The 26,227-nt window shown below is 53.6% G+C and overlaps 12 protein-coding genes across 12 annotated transcripts; 4 read left to right on the forward strand and 8 right to left on the reverse strand.

The window, feature by feature from the left end:
• Positions 1-603: 603 nt before the first annotated feature.
• M421DRAFT_293056 (HET-domain-containing protein) lies at positions 604-3,146 on the forward strand. Its single transcript, XM_033589037.1, has 2 exons — positions 604-1,561; positions 1,683-3,146. Exons 1-2 carry the CDS (start codon positions 744-746, stop codon positions 2,893-2,895), a joined length of 2,031 nt encoding a protein of 676 aa, XP_033452723.1. The 5' UTR covers positions 604-743; the 3' UTR covers positions 2,896-3,146.
• A 621-nt stretch (positions 3,147-3,767) lies between these two features.
• Positions 3,768-5,728, reverse strand: M421DRAFT_417196 (cystathionine gamma-lyase). The gene is made up of 3 exons (XM_033591355.1): positions 5,196-5,728; positions 5,059-5,144; positions 3,768-4,999 (listed from the first exon to the last, which is right to left on the reverse strand). The coding sequence occupies exons 1-3, from the start codon at positions 5,319-5,321 to the stop codon at positions 3,976-3,978; spliced, it is 1,236 nt and encodes a 411-aa protein (XP_033452724.1). The 5' UTR covers positions 5,322-5,728; the 3' UTR covers positions 3,768-3,975.
• Positions 5,729-5,998: 270 nt separating this feature from the next.
• On the reverse strand, positions 5,999-7,591 carry M421DRAFT_2099 (uncharacterized protein; the record flags this gene model as incomplete). Its single annotated transcript, XM_033588213.1, has 1 exon — positions 5,999-7,591. One exon carries the CDS (start codon positions 7,589-7,591, stop codon positions 5,999-6,001), a length of 1,593 nt encoding a protein of 530 aa, XP_033452725.1.
• A 356-nt stretch (positions 7,592-7,947) lies between these two features.
• M421DRAFT_417198 (uncharacterized protein) lies at positions 7,948-9,122 on the forward strand. The gene is made up of 4 exons (XM_033591356.1): positions 7,948-8,502; positions 8,555-8,613; positions 8,664-8,728; positions 8,775-9,122. Exons 1-4 carry the CDS (start codon positions 8,077-8,079, stop codon positions 8,849-8,851), a joined length of 627 nt encoding a protein of 208 aa, XP_033452726.1. The 5' UTR covers positions 7,948-8,076; the 3' UTR covers positions 8,852-9,122.
• Positions 9,123-9,190: 68 nt separating this feature from the next.
• Positions 9,191-11,257, reverse strand: M421DRAFT_403395 (thioredoxin reductase; the record flags this gene model as incomplete). Its single annotated transcript, XM_033590258.1, has 5 exons — positions 9,191-9,452; positions 9,514-10,237; positions 10,297-10,468; positions 10,542-10,716; positions 11,173-11,257. 5 exons carry the CDS (start codon positions 11,255-11,257, stop codon positions 9,304-9,306), a joined length of 1,305 nt encoding a protein of 434 aa, XP_033452727.1. The 3' UTR covers positions 9,191-9,303.
• An 80-nt stretch (positions 11,258-11,337) lies between these two features.
• On the reverse strand, positions 11,338-13,227 carry M421DRAFT_417201 (uncharacterized protein). The gene is made up of 4 exons (XM_033591358.1): positions 13,060-13,227; positions 12,768-12,976; positions 11,836-12,721; positions 11,338-11,787 (listed from the first exon to the last, which is right to left on the reverse strand). The coding sequence occupies exons 1-4, from the start codon at positions 13,213-13,215 to the stop codon at positions 11,542-11,544; spliced, it is 1,497 nt and encodes a 498-aa protein (XP_033452728.1). The 5' UTR covers positions 13,216-13,227; the 3' UTR covers positions 11,338-11,541.
• A 191-nt stretch (positions 13,228-13,418) lies between these two features.
• Positions 13,419-14,418, forward strand: M421DRAFT_54823 (60S acidic ribosomal protein P0; the record flags this gene model as incomplete). Its single annotated transcript, XM_033595262.1, has 2 exons — positions 13,419-13,662; positions 13,715-14,418. The coding sequence occupies 2 exons, from the start codon at positions 13,419-13,421 to the stop codon at positions 14,416-14,418; spliced, it is 948 nt and encodes a 315-aa protein (XP_033452729.1).
• Positions 14,419-14,825: 407 nt separating this feature from the next.
• Positions 14,826-15,905, reverse strand: M421DRAFT_54164 (uncharacterized protein; the record flags this gene model as incomplete). The annotated part of the gene is made up of 1 exon (XM_033595187.1): positions 14,826-15,905. One exon carries the CDS (start codon positions 15,903-15,905, stop codon positions 14,826-14,828), a length of 1,080 nt encoding a protein of 359 aa, XP_033452730.1.
• Positions 15,906-17,386: 1,481 nt separating this feature from the next.
• On the forward strand, positions 17,387-19,623 carry M421DRAFT_417204 (cytochrome P450). Its single transcript, XM_033591359.1, has 4 exons — positions 17,387-17,649; positions 17,696-18,220; positions 18,271-18,878; positions 18,931-19,623. Exons 1-4 carry the CDS (start codon positions 17,563-17,565, stop codon positions 19,205-19,207), a joined length of 1,497 nt encoding a protein of 498 aa, XP_033452731.1. The 5' UTR covers positions 17,387-17,562; the 3' UTR covers positions 19,208-19,623.
• Positions 19,624-19,908: 285 nt separating this feature from the next.
• Positions 19,909-20,723, reverse strand: M421DRAFT_2106 (uncharacterized protein; the record flags this gene model as incomplete). Its single annotated transcript, XM_033588216.1, has 2 exons — positions 19,909-20,656; positions 20,707-20,723. The coding sequence occupies 2 exons, from the start codon at positions 20,721-20,723 to the stop codon at positions 19,909-19,911; spliced, it is 765 nt and encodes a 254-aa protein (XP_033452732.1).
• A 1,784-nt stretch (positions 20,724-22,507) lies between these two features.
• M421DRAFT_417205 (uncharacterized protein) lies at positions 22,508-23,709 on the reverse strand. The gene has a single exon (XM_033591360.1). The coding sequence runs from the start codon at positions 23,576-23,578 to the stop codon at positions 22,697-22,699; it is 882 nt and encodes a 293-aa protein (XP_033452733.1). The 5' UTR covers positions 23,579-23,709; the 3' UTR covers positions 22,508-22,696.
• Positions 23,710-23,935: 226 nt separating this feature from the next.
• On the reverse strand, positions 23,936-26,007 carry M421DRAFT_293355 (endoplasmic reticulum-golgi intermediate compartment protein 3). Its single transcript, XM_033589041.1, has 3 exons — positions 25,332-26,007; positions 24,511-25,276; positions 23,936-24,461 (listed from the first exon to the last, which is right to left on the reverse strand). The coding sequence occupies exons 1-3, from the start codon at positions 25,703-25,705 to the stop codon at positions 24,294-24,296; spliced, it is 1,308 nt and encodes a 435-aa protein (XP_033452734.1). The 5' UTR covers positions 25,706-26,007; the 3' UTR covers positions 23,936-24,293.
• Between the last annotated feature and the right edge of the window lie 220 nt (positions 26,008-26,227).

The raw sequence follows: 26,227 nt of genomic DNA on the forward strand, positions 1-26,227 counted from the left end.
CCTGACGGCCGTCTGCGGTACGGGACGAAGTGATTAGTGCAAACAATAATGCGCTCGTGCGATCAGTTCTTCTGGACAACAACTGAACATAACTCAATGAACGGTCAAATACTCTGTTGACAGCTACGGCTGGTGTGGCGTTGGCACGGCCTTGCCGACTTTACCTTTTGATGTCACCGGCGGCCGACGTGTGCTAGTTGGCGCTTCAACATAGGTGCTCCCGCGGATGAATTGCCTCGCTCGGAGGCTCCGCTCCGGTCTGAAGGGCATTGTCAACCGAAGCACATGCTGATGAGTAACGGTGTTGAATCTCGACAATACCGATCTCGGCTCGATACCAACCAAACCTCATACAGCAGCTCTGGGTCCTTCTGAGCACGCACACCTCCTTCAACAGACCCGTGCTACCACGCGTAACAGCATGCAACTCTTCTGCCCGAGACGACCATGATAACGCAATCATAATCAGATCGTTGTAAGCTCGGCTAAGCAGACCGGTGAGGGAGACACTCACCAGGTTGAGCCGTGGTGGAGTCCAGGCAATGGGTCCGCTGCACGAGCGTCTGCATGAGGACGAGAACCACGTCTATACTCCAAGTACAGTCTAGCGTGAGCGGCACACGAGCTGCAGAGCTGCGATAAGCATCAGCCAACCTCGATATAAGCCCACACACTGAGCTGGGCGGGTCTTGAAATCCTTGGGAGCCCCTAACGCCAGCTCAGCATACAACCTTCATATCGCCATGGAAGCGGATGCCCTGCTCGAATACCGAGTTCTAGATCCTCCTGGAAACGCGATCAGGATCCTTCTTTTGCTGCCAGGTGGATATACGGACGATGTTCAACTAGTCATCACACACGAGAAACTCCAGGAGGAGAAGCGTATACCTTACGAATGTCTGTCGTACACCTGGGGCTCTGAACCGCCAACGGAGAAGCTGTACGTCTGGCAAGAGTCAAGTGCCCATGATGGAGGACATGAGCCTCGCTATCTCTTCGTACGGAATAACCTCCTCACCGCGCTGAGGTACCTGCGACTTGCCCACAGTCCTCGAAGGATCTGGGTGGATGCTATATGTATCAATCAAGACAACCTACAAGAGAAAGGTCGCGAAGTTGCTCGTATGGGACTGATCTACAGAATGGCAGCACACGTCCTCGTATGGATAGGGCCAGAAGACGAGACCACCTCTACTGCGGTGGAAACAATCGAGAGGTTAAGTCCTGGGGTTATCTTGTCCTCAGATCACCGCAATTGCGATACGATCCCTGGAAGCGAGGCTGCAGTTGTCCGATATCATCTTGCAACGTCGACTCTGACATCCCGACACTGGTTGGCACTGAGTAGCTTGATACAGAGACCGTGGTTCAGAAGATTGTGGATTAGACAAGAGGTCTTACTAGCGTCCAAGGTTCTGCTGAGATGTGGCAACACAGAGATCGATTGGGCAAAGCTAGAGAAGGTCATCATATTTGTCGAACATAAGGTGTCCAGGGAGCATATCAGCGCATCAGATATTCTGTACTGCCGTTCACTCTTCCCTTACGTGGGTTCTGACAGGTATGTCGAATTATTAAGAACAGCAGACCTCCTGCTGTAAAGACTTCATCCGGAGCCAGTTGTGCCGTCAGAACAAGCTGATCAGCCTTACGGAGTCTTGCTGACACTATGAAACCCACAGTCTGGTGTACACCCTCCACCGCTCGAGCCTTTGTGGCCATACCGACCCCCGCGATCTGATCTACGCAAACTTGTCAACCTCTACAGCAATGAAGCAACTTCAAATCGAACCTGACTACGATGCCTCCATCGCTCACGTCTACAAAGATATGGTATGCAAATATATGCAACGCTTCAAAAGTCTTGAGTTGCTCCGCTCCTGTGACCTCCCAAGCCTTGAGGAGGGCTTCAAGTCGTTCGTGCCTTACTTTGGTAAACCCAAATCCGAATCAAGACTCTTTGCCGTGTTCGCACATGCGGGGTCACGACAGTCATTCAGCATTGCAGATAACGAGAACATCGTCGTCAAGGGTCGCATCGTAACCACTGTCCAGACTGTGTCCGGATCTCGAAAACCATTCCCAAGGCACACGCATGATGGTGACAACTTCATGGAAATCATCGAGACCTATCGCCACTGGGAGCCAAACGATCTGATGACTTCGGCAGCATACCCGTCCGGTGGGTCACTGCTCGATGCCTTCGTCCTACTCCTTTCAAACGGGTTCTGCAAGGAGACATATCATATGGACCACTTACCGTCGCTGCATCAATCAAGAGAGTCCTTTCTTGCGGCTGTCTGGTCTGGCGGTGATCGCGAGCTGAGCAAAGACTTCCGGTACAAAGCATACATAGACGAGCTTATGTCCGATCGAAGAAGCGAGGTATTCTTCCGGACCACGGAAGGCTACATAGGCGTGTCGCCCACCAACGTCGAGAGTGGAGACCATATCGCCACACTGCCTGGATTGAGTGTGGCAATTGCACTTCGACCCGTTGGTGACGCCTCCAACACCTTTCACATCGTGGGGCCTTGTTTCCTTCAGGGTGTGATGTTTGGAGAAGGGTTGTTAGGACCACTTCCTGAAGGCTGGTCTTGCGAGATGCACAGTAGTCGAGAATGGTGCTTCCGGAAGGACGACAAGACCGCGACTTGGGAAGACCCAAGGCTATGGCCATTACCATCTTCTTGGGCATCGCATCTTTGCGACATGAGCGTTGACCACAGCCCTTGCGATGAGAACTGCAAAATGGAGAAGGATGGCGCGGGTGAGTTGACAGAACGATGGTTCTACAACGTGGAAACAAAAGAGAAGACACGCGAAGATCCTCGACTTGATGTGCAGGGCTTAGAAGCAGGTGGCGTGGCACTACAGTCTTTCACTATTATGTGAGTAAAGTCACGATGCTCGGTTGTATCGGTACTTTCAATGTCGTAGAGCATCTATTCTTTATTGTGCATCCGAGATACCATGCTCGTTTTTATCACAGACTTCCTTTATCCTAGAGACGATATCATCTCGTCTACTTGAAAACCTTCTTCCGATGTGATAACGCGTCGCTTTCGAAGATCAGATCAGACTCCTGAAGGTCCTCATCGCGAGGTCGTTCGTGCGATAGTGACTCAGCCGCACCGGCTCGAGGTCCTTCTGGTGGATATAGCCGGGCTTGATGGCATTGGTACCGATTGCGAATTTGTAGATGCGCTCTCGAAGTTCCACTGGTAGATGAAGGGATGGCGATTCATCTAAGATCTTGGTTGGCGGTTATCGTTGATCCGATTAGTGATGGAGGCATGCTGATGCTTCCTTTTCTGCGCGGATACGAGCTCTCAATCCCACACTCGATCTCAGCAGCCTTGTGTATGTCGACACCTGCTTTGGCTGACGACTCAACTAGGCGCGGTCTTCTGGCTGCAGTGAGGAAGACTTTTGAACAGCATGCAAGGCAGCACAAAGTACACATCGACACGGAGGATTAGCAGAGCTAGATGAACCTCGGGAAAGGGGGCTCGTGAGGGGATATTCCAACATCGATATTCGCAGGGGCAAGTCAGGCCTCAGAAGTTCTGGGATCATCCTGAAAAGGCTATGTCCAGATGCAGCGGGAGTTATGCTTCGCCCGGTTCTGCGCAGAGAAGCCGCGAAGCAATAGGTTCCATGCAGACAATGGCCTGAGTATGGTACTACGATCAACGCAATCAGCTGGTTGTGCCCAACAATGAAGTGCGCATAGTCAAACATGTCATTGTCCCAGTACGAGTGTGAGATGTAAAGCAAATGCAATTCAGATCTACAGATCAGCTCGCCTTAGCGCTACGCTTCCCACGGTGGGGATTGGGATATAAAGGAGTTTGTCGTCTAAAACTATCAGTAACGCCGTGTCATGTTCGTGAGCGGTATGTTCGTTAGACCGCCCTTTTTTGTCCAAAGACCTCCACTTCCTCGTCATGTCATCTGTCTCGCTTCGGTCGCCTAGGGAAGACCATTCTTGATCTTAGGCCCAACGACAGCCTTCTCTAGCGCCTGCAGCACGTCGGCCACAAGATCCGCCTCATCCTCAACACCACAGCTGATACGGACGAGGTCGTCAAACACACCAGCGGCCTCACGCTGCTCCTTGGGAATACCTCCGTGCGTCATCGCACTCGGGACCTCGACCAGCGACTCCACACCGCCCAGCGACTCGGCGAGCGTGAAGATCTTGGTCGCCTGGCAGAACCGTTCCGCTGCCGCGTGCCCGCCCTGGATACGGAACGACAGCATTCCGCCACCCATGCCGTCACGGTGCTGCTTGATCGCAATCGCGCGCTGCGCATGCGAGTCCAGACCGGGGTAGTTGACGCTGACAACATGCGCACTTGCTTCGAGCGCGGTAGCAACGCCCGTTGCATTCTTGCTTGCCTCGCGGGCGCGCAAGTGCAGCGTCTTCAACCCGCGGTGCGCGAGCCAGCAGTCGAAGGCGCTGGGCACGGCGCCGATGGCGTTCTGCAGGAACGACAGGCGGTCGAAGAGCTCCGGGCTGTTGAAAGCGGCGGCGCCCATGACGACGTCGCTGTGGCCGTTGATGTACTTTGTGACGCTGTGGACGACGATGTCGGCGCCGTGGTCGAGCGGGTTCTGTACGTAGGGGCTCATGAAGGTGTTGTCGACAACGACCATGATGCCGTGCTGGTGCGCGATGGAGGCGACCTTACGGATGTCGACGAGCGTGAGGGTGGGGTTCGAGGGCGACTCGATCCAGATCAGCTTCGTGTTGGGGCGGATCAGCTCCTCAATATCGACTTCGATCGACGGGCTAAAGGTCACTTTGACGTCGTGCGTGAGGGCGACCTTGGTGAAGTAGCGGTGCGTGCCGCCGTACACGTCGGACACGGAGACGACGTGCGAGCCGGCGGCGAGCGACTGCAGGATGTTGGCGGTAGTGGCCGAGCCAGAACTGAAGGCGAGCGCATAGCGGGCGTGCTCGAGCGCTGCGACTGCGCGTTCGAAGTTATCGCTGCCGGCATGTTAGCTTGCGTTAAACTTCATACTGTGGTGGAGCAGCCGTCTGCGTACCGATTGGGGTTCGAGGAGCGCGAGTATTCGTACTCGCCCACTGGCTTGCCAACCGCGGTCTGCGCGTAGGTCGTGGATAGCGAGATCTTGCTGTGTCAGTTTCTACGATTTCCAGAATTCGCGGCCACTGCACTTACAGCCTCGATCACAGCGCCAGTAACGGGATCGTGTGGGCTTCCAGCGTGGACAGCCAGGGTGCCGAACCTATGCACTGGGCTGGGCGCGCGCGGCGGGGTATCGATGGGGTGTTCGGGGAGCGTCATGGTGTTGTCTTTGCACTTTTGCTTTTTCGCGTACAGCCAGGAAACACGCAGGCAGAGAGCTTCAAGATAAGTGCGAGGCGATTCTCCCGTCCGATTTCAATGTGTCAAGGGAAAGCAACTTTTCACAGGAACTTCTTAGCGTGTTGAGAGTTGCGGGGGCGAGTGGTCTTCTTCAACGTAAAAGGATACTACGGTTGTGCCTTTGTTTGCCGAAGGCACAAGATGGTGTGATGGGACCCTGAGGAGGACTATCCGTGAGTAGAGTCGCCATCGCTGCGCCAGCGATCTTATATACGGGAACGTGGTGCCGTACCGTGACCATTTATCAGCAGTCAATTAATCATATCCTTCATCCGCCGAGACGTCACAAAACACCGACGGCCATCTCGGCCATATGCTGCGCGTTGGTTTCGCGACTCCGGGGTTAGACTAGCTCAGAAGGCGTCATTGTTTTCTCCGGTCGCTTTACATCGGCCCCAACATGCTGACATACCGTTTATACCGTTTATACCGTTCGTGTAACTGCACGGACGAGTACGGAAGGTACAAGGAACATGAGGGATTACGCCATTTCGCATCATGCCGAACACTCCAAGATACAATGTTCGACAAAATGTAACTTATTAGGGATTTATGCTATGCATGAGCGAGAACGTGTCTTGACGTACGACTGTGTATTATTTATTTACAACATCCTCGCTCCTGCTCTTGACTTTGGTCCATCCGCTTGTACCCTTCTTGCGTTCGGGCAGCCCACCCTCGGACATGTCGTCCTTCTGTGTTCCATTTGCAGTGCTCGTGGTGACACAGCTGTGCCCATCGTCCAGACCTACGTTATATCGCTTGTCCCCTACCATGATGGGATCTTCTGCGATGATATTCTCCATGTCTTCCCATTCTTTTTGATTGAGCACATCCCATTCCTGCGCCTGTTGCTCAGCTAACAAGAACGCCTTTAGCCCGTCGAGAATCTTAGTAGGTGTAAGGCTCCATCCGCTGATGTATTGTGTATTCTCTGCCATACTCATGTGCGAGTGAGACGTCGCATGTGACAGCTGCCCAAAGCTCACAGGCGCTCTTTGCAGCGGTGACGCAGAAGACTTCCCAGCGCACATGTCCTTGTCGAGAGGGTTCTCCGGGCGTCGAACAATATACGTCTCTTGCAGAATGAGAAGTCGATATAGGTTGCGCCCCATGGGTCCAACGTCTTCCCATCTCTTGAAGCTGTCCTTCATCCCCTGCGTCCGACAGAGCCACGCGATGTTGTATGCGAGCAGAGAAACACCCTCTATAAACGAAGAATAGGCCGGGGGATCTTCAGCTGATAGGTGTGCTATTGGTCGATCGATAAAGAGGGTGCGAGGCTTTGGAAGCGGTACGCGTGGGTCAAGTAGGCGAGAAACCTCAGGACTGTTACCCGAGGAGTCCAGTGTAGTACCAGGAAATGGCACCTTCTTGCCTTGATACGATGAGGTGACGCTGAAGATCGTGGGCTGAGGATAGTTGTTGTGAGGCAGCGTGATTTCGGCCGGAAGGCGTATGCCCAAGTAAGCAGCGATGCGCACAAGGAGCTGAGCAACAGCTGCTAAGGAGGCTGAGAGGTAGTCGGGTGGAGCATCGTTCATATCTCGAAGATCCCACACACGGAGCTTTGTTCCCGGTCCAATGTTGAAGACCTCTTTGATGCCACCATCTTTGGTCCTCCTCTTGCTCATCTTCAGCCCCGCAAGTGTTGCAGACGTGGCGCACAGTTGCCTCCGCTGCTCTATCGTCTCATAATGCAGCTTCTCGGATTTGTAATCCATTCTCTTCACCATCTGCTGCACCTTGTCCATCTCGTTGGCACGACGAGGGCCGATACCGTACGTAGCCGAGGATAGATCCGACTTGCGTTGCGCATTTAAAACCCGCTTGGCCTCGAGTTCTTTCCTCGCGGCCTCCATCTGGGCGCGGAGATGGGCTGCCTGCTCTGTGATGAGCGTCATCCTCTCTTCGATCTCGACCGTCTCTGTTCTCGTGCGCTGCCAGTTCAAATTGTCCGTGCATAGCTGGCGATCGACCAAGAACCCCCCCTTTGAGTCGGAGAGCGAGATGCTCGACCTGTTTTCTGAGCCTTGTATGACAGCCTTGACGTGCTTCTCGACTCCGTCCTTGTTGATAAGCGTCTTTGCGAGCTCGATGCGGGGCAGTTCGAGATAGGAACGCGCGCATGTGATGCAGTGTAGCGGGTGGCCTTGACTGCCGGCCTTCCCACAGATGTCGCACTCCATGTTGGGGGTGTTAGGTGATCTCGTCTCCCCGAGGTCCGTGGAGTGGTGGCCGAGAAGGGTACCGCGGGACCATGATGAGTGGAGGTTCGCCCTGGGAAACGTGCGTGGCTATAAACCCATGGACTGCGACAGCAGGGGGCAGGTTTGTGGGAGCGTCTACGTGATCATAACGGTGAAAGAGAGAGTAGAGGAGGAGCGAGGAAGATAAGAGTACCTGGCGGTCAGAAGATCATTGCGTAACGGAGGCAGCAGGCGCGAAGCGCGCGCGAGTCAGACGCACCTTCCGCACGTCATGCTGTGCTGGCTGAATGCGGATGGCGTACTTGCATATTCACCATCTCAGACCTCACAACGATTCGGCATCTAGCCTGACAATGACCAGGCTCAGTCTTGCGTGGCAGCTCGTCTCTTTGGTGTGAGAGATGCCGCGTGGCTCTTGATCGTTCACTCACTCGCAGCACTGACCACATCAAACAGCGTCACGAATGAACGCGGAGAGCGAATCGTCTCTGCCCACGGAAGGCGCGCATACAATTCGTTCTTCACCACCGGCGGGCACTCAATACTCATATCCGCCAATGGACGATCTTGCATCCAAGTCTGAGCCTGTGGCTCCTCAGGAAGTGCAGCAAACCCAAGATGTGCAGCAAACGCCCAAGCGCTCCAGGCACCAGCGCATGAACTCTGGCGACACCGAGCGGCCAGCGTCCGCTCAACGTGACCGCCGTGATGGCTCAGTGGAGCAATCTGACGTCGAAGCACAAGAAATCTCTGATGACAATGACGCCGACCCTGCACAGCAGATCCGCGACTTTGACTGGCAGGATTTGCATGAGAGGTACCATACCACCATCAACCGATGCAGCCAGGACGAAGCAGACCTTATGGAAGAGTGGGCAAAACTCATGGAGGTGCCGTCTGTCCGTGCATCAGCTACATGAGTGGTGACTGATCAAGACGCAGTACTTCCGCATTTGGGCGGAATCAGGACATGGGCACGAGACCGACCGGACGTATCAAAGGCAGGTCCAACTGAGTATCGTTCGTGCGTCCGTGTATTGACGAAGCGTAGGTTGCAGACGAGGACTTTGTACGTTCAGAATGAGGAGGACGAATTCGAGAGCAGGAGGAACCACTGTAGGAGCCTTCTCATCTCCTTCATCCGCGGGACTGACAATCGCAGACATCAACGTGGTGAAGGCATTCGAGAGTGCACTCACCCTCCTCAGAAACAATAGTGGCACGATGTTCCGTGGTTGATGCTCGGCAGGAGCCGCATACCTCAACTATCACGCCCCGCGCGGACCAGCTACGCACCCACTCAAGTGTACAGACACGACGTTCAAGAGAGCGCACGGGTGTACGCCACCAAGGAGGCTGTCTCGCACGTTCTTGTAATTGAACTCATTACTCAGGGCAGCTGTGGCATACAATCCACACATAAGGCCTCTGTTCCCAGAAACCAACGTAGCGTCACAAATCACTAGATACCCTCGCGAATCGGACACAATCATCAAGTCATCACAGTCCAACTTCCATTGCCATACGTAAACAAGTCTATGCCATATGGCGAGCCAACAAGCTAAAGGCTCCAGCCAACCTGCGCTACCCATGCAATATCCCATGCAAATAGCCCAAGATCCCAAGTCTATATCAAAGAAACGTTTCTTGCCTTGTAGTCCACAAGGATCTCTTTACAAGAACGAATCTCTTTACAAGAGAGGGTTGGAGCGGTACTCGGGCACGACGCCGTTGGTCTGGCTCTTCTCGGCCTGGTTCTCTGTCTCGAGCTCGTTGCTGACGCTGTCGTCTTTCTCGGCGAGGTACTTCTCTGCTTCGAGCGCGGCTACGCATCCAGAACCTACAATAGGCATTAGCTTCTATGCATTTTTTTCAAGTAGGGGCACGGATCGGGAACTTACCTGCACTGGTGACCGCCTGGCGGTACTTCTTGTCCTGGACATCGCCAGCAGCGAACACGCCCTCGATGCTTGTGTGGCCCTCGCCCGGCTTCGTGATCAGGTAGCCGTCCTCGTCCATGTCGAGCTGGCCCTTGAACAGCTGCGTCGCGGGATCGTGACCGACGGCGTAGAACAGGCCCTTGGCCTCGATCGTCTGCTCCTCCTTGGTGACGTTGTTCTTGACAACAAGATGTGTCATGAGCCCGTCCTTCTTGTCCTCGCCCTTGATCTCGCTCGCGCCCGTGTTGAACATGACCTCGATCTTGGGGTGGGTGGTGAGGCGGCGCGCGTTGGTGCGGCTCGCGCGGAGCTTATCCCTGCGCACCAGGACAGTGACTTTCTTCGCCTTCTTGGTCAGGTAGAGCGCTTCTTCGACCGCAGAGTCGCCGCCGCCGATCACAACCAGCGGCTGGTCCCGGAACATGGGCAGCGATCCGTCGCACACGGCACACGCGCTGACGCCGTAGCCCCAGTACTTCTCCTCCCCGGGCAGATCGAGACGGCGCGCTTTTGCGCCCGTGGCGATGATGATGCTGTCTGCGGTGTGTTCTTCTTCCTCGATCTCCTCGTCGTCGCCCATCGGGTGCAACCAGTACTTGAAGGGGCGGGATTTCAGGTCGACCTTTGCAACGGTCTGGGAGACGATTTCGGTGCCGCAGGCTTCGGACTGGGCGCGCATTTGGTCCTGAGAGTGTCAGCTCCAGCAATTCTACTGAAGCGTGGTGTGTTTTGGCTGGCACTCACCATCAATGTGGAGCCCTGGATCTTCATGAACCCGGGAAAGTTCTCGACCTCGTCGGTCGTCGTCAATTGGCCTCCTGCGGCGATGCCGAGCGCAAGGAAACCCTCGTACATGACGGGATTGAGGTCAGCGCGGGCGGCGTAAATGGCGGCGGTGTGGCCAGCCGGCCCAGAGCTGGAGGGGTCAGTATGAATCTAAAACAGCATTCTACTCTCAAAGGTAGAAACTACTTCGTGTGCTGACTTACCCAATGATAACGAGTTTCGAGTGCATTTTGCGCGAATCTACTTTGGAAAACCCTGCGACAGGAGTAGTGCGCGTGTTGTGCGAAGCAGCAGCGGCGACAGGCAGCGAGAATAAAGATAAGGTTCGAGGAGTCGCGCGGCGGAGGATTGAGGCAAACAGTTTGGCGGCGTGCGCGGCTGTCGCGTGTCGATCGTGGAAGTGGGTCGCGAAGGTGGGATGTGGGACGGTAGTTCACGAGAGGCGGTGGCGCGAGAAGTGTGGTGGAGGCAGCTGGTTCCTGGTGCTAGCTTTCTGGACGTTCTCGGCGATGCTCGAGCTTCGAGCGTCTTGTGCGATGTGAAGTATGAACGGCGAGCCGAGTGATGGAGGGGTTGTACGCGGGAGTGTTCAGTACTGTAGCACCCGCGATGTCAGCAGCGCGCCTTTTTGTATACGACTATCGCGCAGGCTCTGTGGGCACACTCACCTTGACTGTACTGCTGCAATGCAAGAGTGCGGTGTTGCTGCGACTTTTGAGAGCAGGCCTGGGAAAAAATGCTGGTGCTCAGTTTACGCCATCGGCCGGTCGGGCTGGCTTGATAATCCCGGTCTTAGAAATCGCAGAGTACTAGACTCCCATCTTCCCCACTCACGTCCCTGGCTGCACAATCGCAGCAAGCCGTCCGTACCCACCAACTCGTTAGCCTCGGCCACCGTTGCCTGCCTTGAGTTGCGCATCGGCGTGCTGTTGCGTTGACCTGATGGAGAACCAGGATACCTATTCTTCACACGCGGCCTTGCAGCGAACGCACCGTCATTACACTGTTGTCTTTCTTCGATGTCTTCATTTATGATGTTTTACTGGCCTGGAGGCTGAACTTTACATCAGATGCCCAATCGTGCCCCTGCCGTGCCGGATGCTCCTCGGATCTGATTACTTGCAGCACAGGCAGACAGGCCGAGGTTCTCCTGCGCCACGCAGCTTTGTCACTACTCGTAGCGGCTTCGCACTAGTCGACTGTCTACTCCTCAGCGCCTGGACGCTTCCTGAGGTTCTCCACACTGTAGAGCATGTCTCGCAGTGCTTTATCATCTGCCGCTCCCAGACCACCCTTTCCGTTACCGGTCGTCGAGTCGTCACCGCCGCTTGCGCCAGCCTCAACGTCGAAGACTTGTTCGTGGAATGACTTCAGCACTTCTGATGTGTGTGAATCCTCCTGCCATTTGCCGTTCTCTAGCGACGAGAAGCACTGCAGACGATGTATTTCCTGCACAATTGTCAGACAAATAGGCGTTGAGTGGATGCAGTGTCTTACCTCGTCCTCGCGCACTTCCTTGGTGGATGCTGGCTTGTGCACATTGTCGATAGAGACAACGGCCGCAGACGATGTTGGAGAAATAGGCAAGAAAGTGACGTCGAGCGCGTTACCCTTCAGCGCAATTGCGCAGCTGTACTCTGTTGCTGCACTGCTCGTATTTGTCATCGCGTCAACCTTGAAGGAGAATAGAGCCGGGACACCCTCGCAGGCTACAAGAATCTCCTCTTGATTTGGCACACTCCAGATACCAGATACTGCGACCTTGGTGATCGCTTCCACTGCGACCTTGGGGCGACACTTAAGATGCTCCACAACAGCGTCAAGGATGGGCAGCTTTTCAAGAAGCTTGAAGTTCTGCCAGTCCCAGACGTACAAGTGTGCATCTCCGCCACCAGACACGAGCCTCCCAGTTCGCGTAAGACAGAGTCTATTGATGAACGCCCCATGGCCAAAGCAGAAGCCCTCGATGATGTGGGCCTGCGGGAGTCCGCGAGAGACACGAATGTGCTCGTCTCGGTCTGCTGTGATGATGTAGCTGCGGTTATGCTCTGTCCTCGTGGTCACGATATCTGTAAGCATCGAGACATGACCCAGAAGGAGCTGATGCTCGAACTTCATCTCATCCTTCGGTGGCGCTGGTCCCTTCTTCTTCGTCTTCAGCTGGTCTTCCAAGGTCTTGCGATTCCTGCCAGAGTGAACAGTGAGCACAGTCGCGGAAGGTACCCATTCAGTCTCTTGAGTTGGCTCCTCCGGGGCTTCAGGTGCCCGGTAGTCCGGGGAGGGGAGCAGTGGTAGAGAGTAGACATCCCCAAACTTATCCGCGCACAGGATTGTCGAGTCATCCGAGGTCAGAGTGATTGAGCAGGGCCGCCTCGTCATGTGCCTGCTGCTGTTGGCTTGGGTGTGCGAATTGCCTCGGACGTCCTTACCTCTCGCTGAGCTGCCGTAGCTGGTTCTGGATGTCGGTTTCGAATACACGAATGCACTTGTCCTCGCCAGTAACCCCAATGATGTATCGCCCATCGCTTGAGACAACTAGGTTCGAAAAGTTCACCTTTTGCTGTTTTGGCGGCTGCGACAATTTGACTTTCTTCTCTGGTGGTCCTTCCTTCTCTTCATCTCGCTCTTCTGGTTCGGGCTGTTGTTTGGGTCAGCTCACACAGAATACTCCTGCACAGCATCTACGATCTGCTGCCACACAACAGATCATGCACTACTCACTACTGCAATATGATCATCTGGCTTCGTCCAAGTCGATGTACCTCCACTGCTGGACTGCGCAACTAGTGTCGAACCGCATGCGCCAAAGAGCGTCCAACCGCCCGGTCCAGTCTCTGTGAACTCGCGAGCAGCAAGACACTGGTATGGGAAAGTCATCTTGCAGTTGATGCTCGTCACTGCTGTGCACTGCGAATCTGCTTTTGACAGAGCCGCCTCGCCTCGTCCGGCTAGCGTGACGTCGCGCGCTCGGGCCACACCACACTCAATTTTGTCGCGCCGAGCTGGACGCTGACAACACCACAAACACCACTTCACCAAACTAAAGACCTTAAACATCCCTTTGCGTCACAACGAACACAATGGGGGGCACTAGGGAAAACAAGGCCGCTTACTTCGAGAAGCTCGAGGCTCTCCTCAAGGAGTACAGCTCCATCTTCATCGTCACCGTCGACAATGTCTCGTCTCAGCAGATGCACGAGATCCGTCAGTCCCTCCGTGGCGAGGGTGTCGTCCTGATGGGCAAGAACACCATGGTCCGCCGTGCGCTCAAGGGTCTCGTCAACGACTCTCCTGAGTACGAGCGTCTCCTTCCCCACGTCAAGGGTACGTTCTTGTCCGCGCGCAGCTGCGACGCACGCAACTGACAAGAGAACAGGCAACGTCGGTTTCGTCTTCACCAACGGCGAGCTCAAGGACATCCGTGACAAGATCCTGTCCAACCGTGTCGCCGCTCCCGCTCGTGCCGGTGCTGTCGCCCCTGGCGACGTCTACGTCCCCGCTGGTAACACTGGTATGGAGCCTGGTAAGACCTCTTTCTTCCAGGCTCTCGGTGTCCCCACCAAGATTGCCCGTGGTACCATCGAAATTACCTCCGACCTCAAGCTCGTTGAGGCTGGTAACAAGGTCGGTGCCTCCGAGGCTACCCTGCTCAACATGTTGAACATCTCTCCATTCACCTACGGCATGGGTATCTACATGATCTACGACAGCGGCAACACCTTCGATGCCTCTGTCCTGGACATCGAGGAGTCCCAGCTCATGAAGGCCTTCTCCAGCGCCATCGCTACCATTGCCTCCATCTCGCTGGCTGCCAACTTCCCCACTCTTCCCTCCGTCATGCACTCCGTTGTCAACTCCTACAAGAAGGTTCTCTCTGTTGCCATTGAGACCGCCTACGAGTGGGAGGAGATTGCTGAGCTCAAGGACCGCATCGCCAACCCCGACAAGTACGCTTCGTCTGCCCCTGCTGCTGGCACCACCACTTCCGGTGGTGCTGCTGAGGCCGCCCCCGAGGCCGCCAAGGAGGAGGAGAAGGAGGAGTCCGAGGATGATGATATGGGCTTCGGTCTCTTCGACTAAGCGTGTGCGTCTGCAGCGACTTTGTCAAAGAACAGCACGTACGGCTTCGGGCTGTCGAGCTACGTCTTGATGATACAGAGCCAACGACAATACGATAACATGAAGTTCTCGAATCAATTGACTGTGTGCGATGCTCGTTCGGGCAGCAGTACTCTTTCAGCAAATGGTAAGCACATTTCCTCTCTTTACACCCCGCGATGATGATAAATTTTTAACCCTGACCTCCGTGAGGATCAAACTACGCAACACAACTCTAATTTTTTCCTGAGCACTTCATACTCATCTTGTTCCAACTTTATGTCTTGAAGGGCACGAGGCTGACTATCAATCAGATACCCAAGATTCTCCGAAACATGTCCTACCTATACATTTGTGATATATGCTCCACCGTGTCTATGCCATGATCTTCACGCCAATGATCCCGCCTTCGAAAGATCGATCCTCACCCAATAATGCTGCCACATTGCCTGGCCTCCCAACTTCCTACACACACTCTCGCTCTGCGCATTTCCCGCATACACATCGGCGTGACTCCATGCCGTTCCTCTGCCATCCACAGCCAGCCCCTGCGCATACTCCCCAATAACGCCCGTCGCGACACTCTTCGCAATGCCCTTCTCCCGCCACTCAGCCTCCGTATGCAGCGTTGTCAGACTCCCATCCAGCCCCAAAAATGCCCACGCCACAGCCTTATCCGTAGCCTCTTCGAACACACCCTTACTCGCCAGGCTCAGTAGTGTGCGCGTCGCCCGCGGGATACTGGTGCGTGCCTGCACGGTCGGGAGATCCTGCAGCCTCATTGCGCCCCAGCGTAGGCCCGCGGGCAGCAGCTTAACGGGTGGCAGATCCTCGATCCTGAACAGGAACTTGTTCAGAACGGCGGTCGCGCTGGGGAGTTCTTCGCGCAGGATTCCAGCCTCCCGGCAGATGGAGACCAGTGCCGAGTGGCATGCGCCGAGCGTTACGACGCCTGGCCAGAGAAGGTGGCGCATGTAAGTCCCTGGAGAGAGGTTGTAGACGACGCCTGGTCCTGCATCGGGGTGGGCCTTCTCGTGCTGCTTTGCTAGTTCGAGACTAGGGAGTTCATCGGGGTGGAGGGGTGGGGTGGGGAGCGTGGCCATGTGGTATAGCAGGGAGAGGACAGCGAGTTTGCATTGGGGACAGAAGCCTTTTGTTGAGGATGAGTTGCTAGATGCCGAAGCAGAAGCTCCGTTCGGTGTTCCATCTCTTTCACATACGTGGTTTGGGTCTTCTCCTCGTGCGAACAGCCAGAGTTCAGTTCCTGGCCGCATGGAGCGGTCGAGGTATGCTGCTGCCCAGCACTCTGGGACTTCCGTAGCCGACGTGGATATTGTTGATAGTATGTGTGCGTGCTCCGATTGGGTTTTATGCTGTGTGCGAAAGACCAAGTTGATACTGTATGGAAGAGCAGATTTGAGAGCTCTTTGAAGAATCAGTGACGTGGGAGAATGCTCAAAGACTTCCATTATGTGCCTGAAGGTGAGGGGACGAGGCCGCAGATACTGTAGATGCCGGGAATGCTGTTCACATGTAAGAGAATTCAAATGGTGAGTCAATGGAGATATGTATGAGCGTAACCTATCAAACACGTGTGGACAGCCTCTCATTCGCACCGAGCACTGCCAACGACAGGAATTCACGCTTCGGACCAATCAGATAATGTCCCATAGTTGCACTCCGTGGGCGCAGGCTGGTCCCAATTGCGGCAGCTGTGCTGACAGACTGTGAGTTGTGACTGTACCTTCCCTCTATGCTGCTTTGGCACCTTCCATCTTCGATATGTGCGGGGTGTTGAGCTTCTGTAAGAGTTTTGTCCATTTCTTGTATGTCTATTCTGCCAGCCTGGCTTCGCTGTTGCAACAGCCCCGCGCCTAACGTTATCGCCTGCTGTGCGACGCCTCGCTGGGATGGCGTGTCGTCATTATTCCAAGCTAGCAAATTCATGGCGAGAAGCCATGTCTTTGGTACGAATACCCCACACCTTTGCCGAAGAGCATACAAGATCTTTGATGAATGCCTCGGAGTAAGAAGGTGCCTGCAAGGAAGTTGACGAGACTCTTATGGGGGTGCATGAGCGGTCGGGAATACGAGTCTGCTTGCACTAAGCATCTAGTGATCTTTTGCAAGAGGAATAACGTACCCCGAATGTGGCAAAATCGTGTTCTCATTCATTCAGGCACCCCCCTTGTAGCGCCGGGTGAAGATCGATCGAATGTACGGATTTCCAGGCATCAAAGTCGCAATACGATTCATCGCTCACATGCTTCCTACCCAGTAACGCTCTCTCTTGTCGATACTGATGATCGCCTCGAATGTCCAGCCTGAGCGTAGAGGGTTACAAAGTTGTGAGCTACGATTTAACGGCTTGCTAATCGACGCAGCCACTGCATATCTCGCATAGGTAGTCTTGGCAAATTTAGCAGCACCAGCGTCGCGCTCAGCTGCAACTCCAAGCAAGTTTGCAGGGCTCGAGCTGTGGTTACCTCTAGGGGCCCTTGGCTAGAACAACGACAAGCCGATTACTCCGCTTTGCGGGAAGGTTGCGGACATGTGCGGGGAGCCTACAATCCGTAGCGAGCTGTCGATCACGTCAGCCACCCATCCAGATACGGGGACCTGGAAAAATGCATCGCTTCGCACTCAATACGACAGAAATACCAAGCTTTGACAAGCATGTACTTGCCTGAACAAACTCACATGAACCCAGCGTGCGACCTTGCAGGTGTACTTTGCCTTGCGCAGTTACCGCAGGCACTTGTGACTCACAAGACTCAACTTTCGACCAGAGCTCACGATAACCATGATGCCAATCAGCACTAAATCTGCATGTGTTACCGAGAACGCCATGAAGTTCCGAACAGGCCATTGGACCATGCTAAGATCAGATTATTGTGTGGCGCAAGAGCCTCGCATTCACGGCCGTCAAACTGTAAACACTTGCATGAAACCCGAGGATCCACCCGCGTACCTGAGATCTTGAACATCTCGGGTCCCCAGATTCACCGTCACATAGGTGCACATCATGATGGAGGTATATGAAGCTCAGATGCCACAACAGTCACTGTATCGCTGGCCCTCGTATCCAGCTTCACTAGCCTTGATCATCACGCGAGCACAGCCAGTATGGTTCAACCTTCGAAAGAGCACGCGTCTGGTGGCTTTAACCCTGTGCACTTCAGTGTATTGTTTTTAACACTTCTTATTCTACGAGTATGGTCCACCACGCCGCTAGTTCTGTTCATGCTGACTGTGCCAGTTCGTCTATGTGGGTCTCACGTGCCCTACACGGCATCTGCCTGGACCTTGGTACACTCGCTTCACACATCTCAGACTGAAGCGTGCTGTTGTGAGTGGCCAAAGAATATTCTACATCGACTCACTCCACAAGAAGTATGGCCCAATCGTACGTTTATCACCCAATGAGGTCGCTGTGGCGGACCTCGATGCCTTCAAAGAGATCCACAAGATCGGTACCAAGTACATGAAGAGCGAATGGTACCTGAGGCTAGCCAACTTTCCCAAGGCCGGTGTCTTCACCATGCTTGACCCTCGCGAGCATGGACCTAGGAGGAAGCTATTGTCTCGCTCCTTCAGCAGAACCTACCTGGTTGAGAATTGGGAGCACAAAGTCCGCGAGAAGGCCTTACTTGCCGTTAACAAGATCAATGCAGATGCTATGAAAGGCACTGCTGATGTTTACAACTGGTGGATGCTACTTGCCTCTGATGTCAGTGCACACCTTGCCTTTGGAGAGTCATTTGGCATGCTTGAGACTGGACACGTAAGTAGATACAGCGCACAATTGTCGTGTAGTACTGATCGCTCGCACAGCAAAACCAGTTCCTGCGCGTGCTCAAGAAGCTCACCATGGGTGCCGGTATCATGGTTGAGATGCCCTTCCTCCGTCTCTTGAGATTTGTGCCTGTCCCTGCGATTCAGGAGATGTTCAACGCCAACGAATACATCATTCAAGGTGCTGGCCGCGCGGCAGAGATGGCACGCTCCCGCAAGGGCGAAACCAACATCTTCGCTAAGATCGTTGAAGAGTCCGAAAAGGAGAGTGAGACAACCATCGACGACATGGACGTCAAGATCGAGGCGATGAACATCATCATCGCCGGTACTGATACCACTGGAGTCACTCTCACATACCTTACATGGGCTGTCCTCCAGCGTCCCGACCTACAAGCTGCTCTGGAAGCAGAGGTCGCTGCTCTTGGTGAAAACTTCACAGAGAACGATCTCATCAACCTTCCTCTGCTCAACGCTGTCATCGAAGAGACGCTTAGATTATACGGTGCCGCACCAAGCAGTCTGCCTCGTGTTGTGCCCCAGGGCGGAACAAAGTTCGCTGGTCTCTACATCCCACAAGGTGTCACCGTCGACACACAAGCATACACTTTCCACCGCGACCCCAACATCTGGAGTGATCCCTTGACGTAAGCTGATGCTCCCACGCTTTCCATTCTTCATCACGCTGACAAATAATAGCTTCAACCCCGACCGTTGGATCTCTTCCAAAGAGGGTCTCCCAGCTGAAGCCCTCTCGCCCGCCGCCAAAACAGCTTTCCACCCCTTCGGCGCTGGTGCACGGTCATGCATCGGCATCCATCTTGCTCGCATGGAGCTGAGATATGCAGTAGCGTTCATGTTTAGGGAGATGAAGGGTGTAAAGCTGGCGCCGAGCACGACACCCGAGAGCATGGAGTTTGACAACTTTTTTCTGATTTCGCCGAGGGCGCATAAGTGTGAGATCACATTCAACTGAGTGAGAGTCGGGTAATGAATAATTTGCGTCTTGGTTTGGGGGAGTAATAGATGCACACATGTAACGGGCGTTGGTCAACGGAGATTGCATACAAACGTGTCGGTCTTCGTCTCACAATGTTCGTCTGCCAGCATTGCACTTCACGCCAGAGAGGATGTTCAAAAGTGAACGGCAATTGTATTTCTCAGACTTGCTCGAATGAACAGGCTTCCAATACTTGCTGCGGTAACCCAAGCGTGCGATGTTCGGCATCTCTAAACGGCCTAGCAACCATGCTGCACGCAGTACGTGGCCTTACCGCACCATCTACGCACCACAGGACAATCAAGCTCAATCACAGCAGCCACTACCTTCAACTAGGTGATTGTAGTCCATACATTCGACTCGAAAACTGCCTAAGAAGCCCTCATTGAGACCCATTGCAGCCAATGAGCTGACAGAGAGGCTCGAGTGCAGATGTATGTAGCATATTGGTGTCCTCATGGTACTTGACTTTGCAAGAAGATGGGCTTATCTTGAAAATTATATGATTGACATAAGCTTCATCAGGCTCCGACGAGATGGACCGTTACCGGATTCCTGGTTAGATCGAGTCGAAGCAGTGTGGCCCACGGATTGCTTTGGTACATGCATCTCGCCGCTAGTCCTTGCTTTTACGCATCCTTTATCTTCTTCGTCCATTATTGGGCACACGGTTCCATTCAGAGATCCAGCCATTGTCGAATATCATGCTTCTTCTTAGTGAAATGGCGCTCCTGCACGCGCTCCTTCACAAGGCAGACAGTTGGGTTGCAGGACTCAGCTTTCTTGAACTCATTCGCTACCAACTCCAGTATATCTTCCGCCGTCAGTGGTTTCTTGTGAGACAATACCGAAATTGACTGGAGGGCGGGATGATGAGGCGGAAAGCCCAGGGGAAAGCTTGGCAGGAGGTGTTCAGTGCACGGTGAGACCCGGACGAGAACCTTCGACAAGGCTTGTAAGCCCTTCAGGTCGTCGATCCTGCGTGTAAGAAGTCGATCGAGACATGGTTTTCTTGTGAAGTTATCCATGGGAGCGCAAGTGCCAACTATCATGCTCAAGGTCTTGATCTTGTTGATCCCGGGGACTTTGAAGTGGCGATCTTCGAACGTGTCTGCGCCTCCGAAGTGGAAGGAATGCAGGAACGCGAATGTGTTGCAGGCAAAGTAAACGTTGCGTGCCTCGTGTTTGATCTGTCGGCAGGTCGACCGAAGGCGAACGTCCGGTCTCAGATCAGCAGGTCTCTGGTGAGTAACCCGAGTGGCGGTACATCCATTGATCGAGTGGCTTTCGGTACAAAAGTCTACACCATTTGGGGCAGGGTAAATGCTGACAATACCATCGCAAATGAGCGCGAAGTGGTATATGCGGTCGCGTATCTCGGGTGGCAGGCGCAGCAGAGGCGACGCTGTCTGATTGTGCAGGGTGCTAAGTAATCTGTCAGTTACGAGTAGAGATTCGACTAGGTCGATACTTACACAGCTTCGGGTTCCATGCTACTCAGTCTATGATTTGGAAGGAGTGATTAATTGTGGAATGGTGTTTTGTAAACACTGGGTGAGGGGCAGGCAGCTCCACAGCCAATGCCAAGCTGCGCTAGTGAAGAGGTGAAGGCAAGTTCGTGTCTGCCCAGGTGAGAAGCCACCTCGGCCGGACCTGAAAAATGTGAATCATTTGGCAGGTAAATATTGTTCTTTGACTGTATGTTTACCAAAGTTTGCGTTGACGAAGGGTCCAATGGCGCGACCGAGATTGAGCGATCAAGGATGAATTTTACCATTGTCTAGTATCTACCCAAAGATCTTCTAATATACCGCTACCCAGCGCTCCTTGATAGATCTCACTATATAGAAAGACCAGTATGGTGTATATCAAACTCCATAGGTGTTCCGGTCCTGGCTTTTTGAAACAGCTCTTGGAGTGCAGCGGTCGAGTCCTCCTCGAGAGATCATCGCAACAGAGCCAATCTCGCACCTTCAGCTTGCGCAAGCTTAACAGTCCTTCTAGCCACTGACGTAAGACCATCAGGCCAGTAATGGCAGAGAAGGAGGTCCATGGACACGATTCTGACGTGTTACAGGCATTGCAGAGCTGAATGCTGCTTTTTGAACTCATGTGGGCCGCTCTCGCATAGCTCAAACATATCTAGCATTAAGTAAAGGTCTCCAGCTTTATGTTGAATTTGACGGCAAGTATAGTGAATGGTATACGGTCTATGCGAGTGAGCCAGAGTGCCTGGAAGAGGATGTTCGCGGCGTCCCTCGGTGCAGAACTGCAACTGACTGAGGTGAGGATGTATGTAGACAATTTTGCATTGTAGCACTGACCGTGTATACGGTTCCGGATCTGAAAACTGTGACGTGTTGAACGATGGGGAGCTGCAGATGATGCGCCTTGAGCGCGTACTGGCTGATCTCCCATAATTCGAAGGGGTTCGCGGTAAATAATATCTTTCTGGTCGCATGATAGATGATGCGGCAGGCGAGGCGGAGTGCGATGTTGTGTGCTTGCCTGTTGCGACGGATACGCTCTTCATCATAATCCCAATTGTAGACCGTGACGGCGCAGTGATGTAAGACGAGAACGATGTTGTGGCCTCTGAGGATATGCCTGTAAACCTCTTTGAGAATCTCGGCTGGTAAACGGAAGTATGGTGACACTTGCTGGTTGCGAACGTTGCTGTCGACTTTGTTAGTGGCTTTGAGTGGATACTGGTTGAGGGTGGATTGCTGGTGCTATCAAAGCACACGCACCCTCCTCCAGTTTCATGAAAACGGTTTCACTAGATCTCGATTCCAGAACAGCGGAATCTGATGTCACTTCTCTGTGTGTGCTTATTTCGCGTACCCAGACCCGTACTTGCACAGCAGGGCTGTCAGGCTGGGCCTTGTCGATATGATTGAGTACCCACTTGTCGCTGTACCAGTCTTCAGACACCAGACTTTCAAGACTATATACATTGAGCTTTTTGCGCAGCTCAGGTGGAAGTCGGAGCAGAAGAGACTGTGCCTGAATGCGGAGGGTCCGGTATATCGCGACGTCAATATGCGCTGAGCAGAGGTCTTCAGGTCCCCAGCTCACGAATGCGTACGTTACCTCAGTGAAAGTCGCCATGCTATCTGAAAGCTGTGTGAAAAGATCGTGTCGCGATTGGCGTTGTTGTGTAGTGAGGTCTTTCGACAAGGAAGGCACACGGTCCATGGTCATGACTCGCAAACACTTCAATCGACTGGAGATGTCACAAGTAAGCCCGGAGGTAGCTACAGTGAAAAGTAGCAGGTAAGATGTCGAATTTTCAGCTTCGGTGGCTTTCATTTCTCTTTCTCTCGTCATCCCGTTATCCCGTGTACACTTGTCGAAATCATAAGTCACCCTCCTTACTTCACCCGCTATGCAGTGCAAAACAAACACACACCATCCCCGTCCCGAGCTGTTTAACAAACTTCCATCGCCGCATAGGCACAACGTCTAGTTGTAAGCATCTGGGGGCAGACTAGGCTGGCTTTGTGTAAACAGCTCCCCTGCGCGATTTAGCTCCCACCCTCCTGCTTCCAAGCATTGTATCGCGTAGTCTCGCTTCAAATTCGTTGCGTTCTGAACGTACGCAATCATTTCCTCCTTCTGCTGGTCAAACGTTGGGACCGGTAGTACCGGCGTTGGTGCTATTGCACCGGCCATTGCTTGTGGTTCTGCGGCCATGGGTGCGTCTGTGATCATGCCGGCGTCGCCAGCTGCAGGCTTGTCGGCGCGGACTTGGACTCCATTCAGGATCTTAAGTTTGGGGAACCATGATGTGATCTCCTCCTCCCAGCCGATATTGCTGAAGGGATCGATGATGAGGTGTTCCAGCTTCCGGAATCGGCCTTTCCATGGCTTGAGGGCGTTAATGGAATGGAAAGCGTTGCCGCTCAGGTCGAGGTTTTTGATGTGATTAAGCGTCTTGCACAGGTCGAAGATGACGTTAAGGTTTGTAATATTGTTACCACATAGCGTGACGCTTTCGATTGCAGCCTCCTTAGCTTCTCGGGTTTCGAGCATGTCGTCGCAAACAACCATGAGTGCGGGAAAAAATTTCTTCTGGGTTGACTCTTGTCGGAACATTCCGCTTTTAGCAACTTCTTCGTCTGTGGCGATGGTCGAGAAGTTGAGTAACTTAGTGGAAGGGTCGTAGCGGCGCTGCAGGAAGCCCTTGAGAAGTTCGATGGTGCTGTTCTTTCCTTCGGGTTCTGCTTGTTGTTGGGGCTGCTGATTTTGGTCTTGATCCTGGCGATCGCTGGGTGTGTAGTAGTCTCCACGACCTCGACCTCGACCACGGCCTCGCCCGCGTCCTCCTCCTCGTGGTGCAGACATGATGACTCTGTTGATGTTGCTGATGAAGGTAAGGGAGATGGGGTTTAGGTGTTTACCAAAGTCGGAATAGGGTCGGCGTAGATAACCGTCGAGGAATGTGATGTAGCGTTTGTTCGTATAGACTGTGGAAGTAAGTATTGTTTGCTTTGAATACGAGTAAGAAGGTAGTTTTTATGCCCAAGTTAGCGCACCTCAGACCAACGTCCGTGCACAAGGCGAGCCACAATCGCTGATTGGCTATGAGACATTCCAATCTAACCCTATCACACTGAATCATGGTCGTACTTGAACAAGACACCCTCAGAAACATCTCATGGCCGCATACTGCGAAAAGCGTTCAGGCTTTCAGGCGCTACCCAGTATCGAGCGATGATTGGTCAGGGAGCTAGGCATTACAGGCACCCACACGACGCTGCTGCCTCACAACCGCTCAGTCTAGTGTTCACTTTTGATCTTGTCATAAGCATTTCCTATACATGTTGGCCTTGGCTAGATGTTACAAGCTGGCCTGTTCCAGCTCAGCTGTCCAGCTCAGCTGAAAATGTTCTTCACTTTCCATCGATTCGTAGCTCTAGACCCACCAAATTGACGCGTCGCCAGATTCGACATGTCAAATCAATACGCCGTAACTCCTGGCCCGTAACTCACAAATGCGTACAAATCCAACTGATGACTGCCGTCGTTTTCAAACTGTTGTGTCGGCGCGTTGATGCGACTAGTTTGAGTGGATCTTCTTAATCTTGTTGACGCCTTCATAGAGCGCGCGGTCGACCGCAGCAGCGACTGTGAGCGTACCACCGATCACAGCGCACAGGCCCACGAGGAATCCAGAGAAGGATTTATCGCGCACTTCGCGGTTAATGACCTTCATCGGCGAGATGTCCTGGTTTCGAGTTAGCTGCGGCCTACTGGCGTCAATTTGTAAAACTTACGTATGAGAAGAAAACACCAGGGATACCACCACGAGCGTGAATGCGCTCCTTGTGGCCTTCCTGCTCATCGGTACCGCCCTGAAGGCTCCTCTTGTGGCTCGTAACGGAGTACTGGTGTGTCTCGATGCTTCCCTTGTAGTTACCCTCGATGATCGAGCCAATGTCGGTATCGCTGGGCCGAGTAGCCTCCTTTTCCCAGCCAAGTGGCAGGTAGGCGGTAGACACGACCTTAACGAAGTACATGTAATTGAAGGCTTTCTCATCAGTGTGCTGATCTGTTCCGTCCAGAGGGTTGATATGGTGATTTGTCCAGCCACCGGGCCCTGTCGCGAGGTGCTTCTTCGCCATGTTCTGTACCACAGTATCGCTCAGTTGGGGACCAAATCGTAGATGGTGGATCTTGTGAGTGAAAGTGTGCAAGTACTCGTCCTTGAAGTAATTTTCGAGGTCGTGTACGTGCAGGTTGCCATTGGAGAACGACTTGCCAGGGGCGATGTGGAAGTTGCCAATGACCTTGTTGACCTTGATGCTGCCCTCAAGGCGGCATCCCTCCTGACGCTGTTCGTCAAGGTGCTCGGCATAGTGCTCGCGCTCGCACTGCTCGACACCCTCGCCACGACCGAAAGACCACGATACAGAGGCGTAGGCGTCGCGGACTTCGTCGCAGGTATTGCAGCAGCCGGGCCTATGTGCGTTGGTAGGGGCGGGGGCACCGTAGCATTCGCCACAGTAGTCGGGGGCAAGGTGGGAGGCTTCATCCTTGTGACTGTTGCAGAAGTCAGTCATAGCAGTCTAGTCTGTGAAGATTAAACGAAACTTACAGGTCAAGTGCCTTGGTCTCAATCTCCTTGCTACCCTGCTCTTCAGGGTTTAGTCGCACCTTGTTAATACCGTGTGCGACGCCCATCTGCAACTCGCCAGAGACGTCCATGATATCGAGCGTGAGCAGTTCGCAGGGCATTCGCGGAAATGTAATGTTCAAGCTGATCTCCATGCGCTCGCCCCTGCCCTTATCGACAACCAGCTCTGGGCGGACTATCACCCGCCTGTAGTCCGCCCATTCGCCCAATGTCAACCAAAGGATGACCAGCAAGCTCACAATGGTGACAATTCCTCCGGACGTTGTACGAACGCGTGCATCTTCGACAGTCTTGGTAAACGCATCGAGACGCGTGAAGGCCGATTTGGGAGGCATGTTTGCAGACCACGCTGCTGGCAGTCGAGGTCGAGAGGTGTTTCGGTGGTATAGAACGTGGAACTGAGACCCGCGGAAGTGCAGCACGGGCAAGTGTCTCGGTCCGCAACCGAGATTCTGCAATTGCAAGCGCCCTTGCAGCTGCTAGTCGAGTAGGTCGAAAGGAGTGAAAGGCCTGGCAAGATCAACGCCGTGGCAGTAATATCATTGCACAGAAAGCGGTAAACTGCGAGACGCGTGGGTGTTGCGACGCTCGGCTGAGTAAAGGACAGCTATTCTGGAACGTTAGTCAAGGTACCCGTGCACTAGCGCACATGAGGCAAGAGCGTGAACGCTCTGTGGATTCAAGGTTTGATTTTCAGTGCAACAGGAAGTGTCAAATTGTAGTGTGATATATTATGACTTGTGATGTATCGGGGTTCTCGTTTAAGTTTTGGGAGCGGTGTTGTACACATGCAGTCGCAAAACGCTGCAGTACAAGTTGAATGAAGCCTCGGTGTATAAGCCACCGGAGACATGCAG

The sequence above is a fragment of the Didymella exigua genome (genome assembly GCF_010094145.1).
Source record: "Didymella exigua CBS 183.55 unplaced genomic scaffold M421scaffold_4, whole genome shotgun sequence".
NCBI classification, from domain to species: domain Eukaryota; kingdom Fungi; phylum Ascomycota; class Dothideomycetes; order Pleosporales; family Didymellaceae; genus Didymella; species Didymella exigua.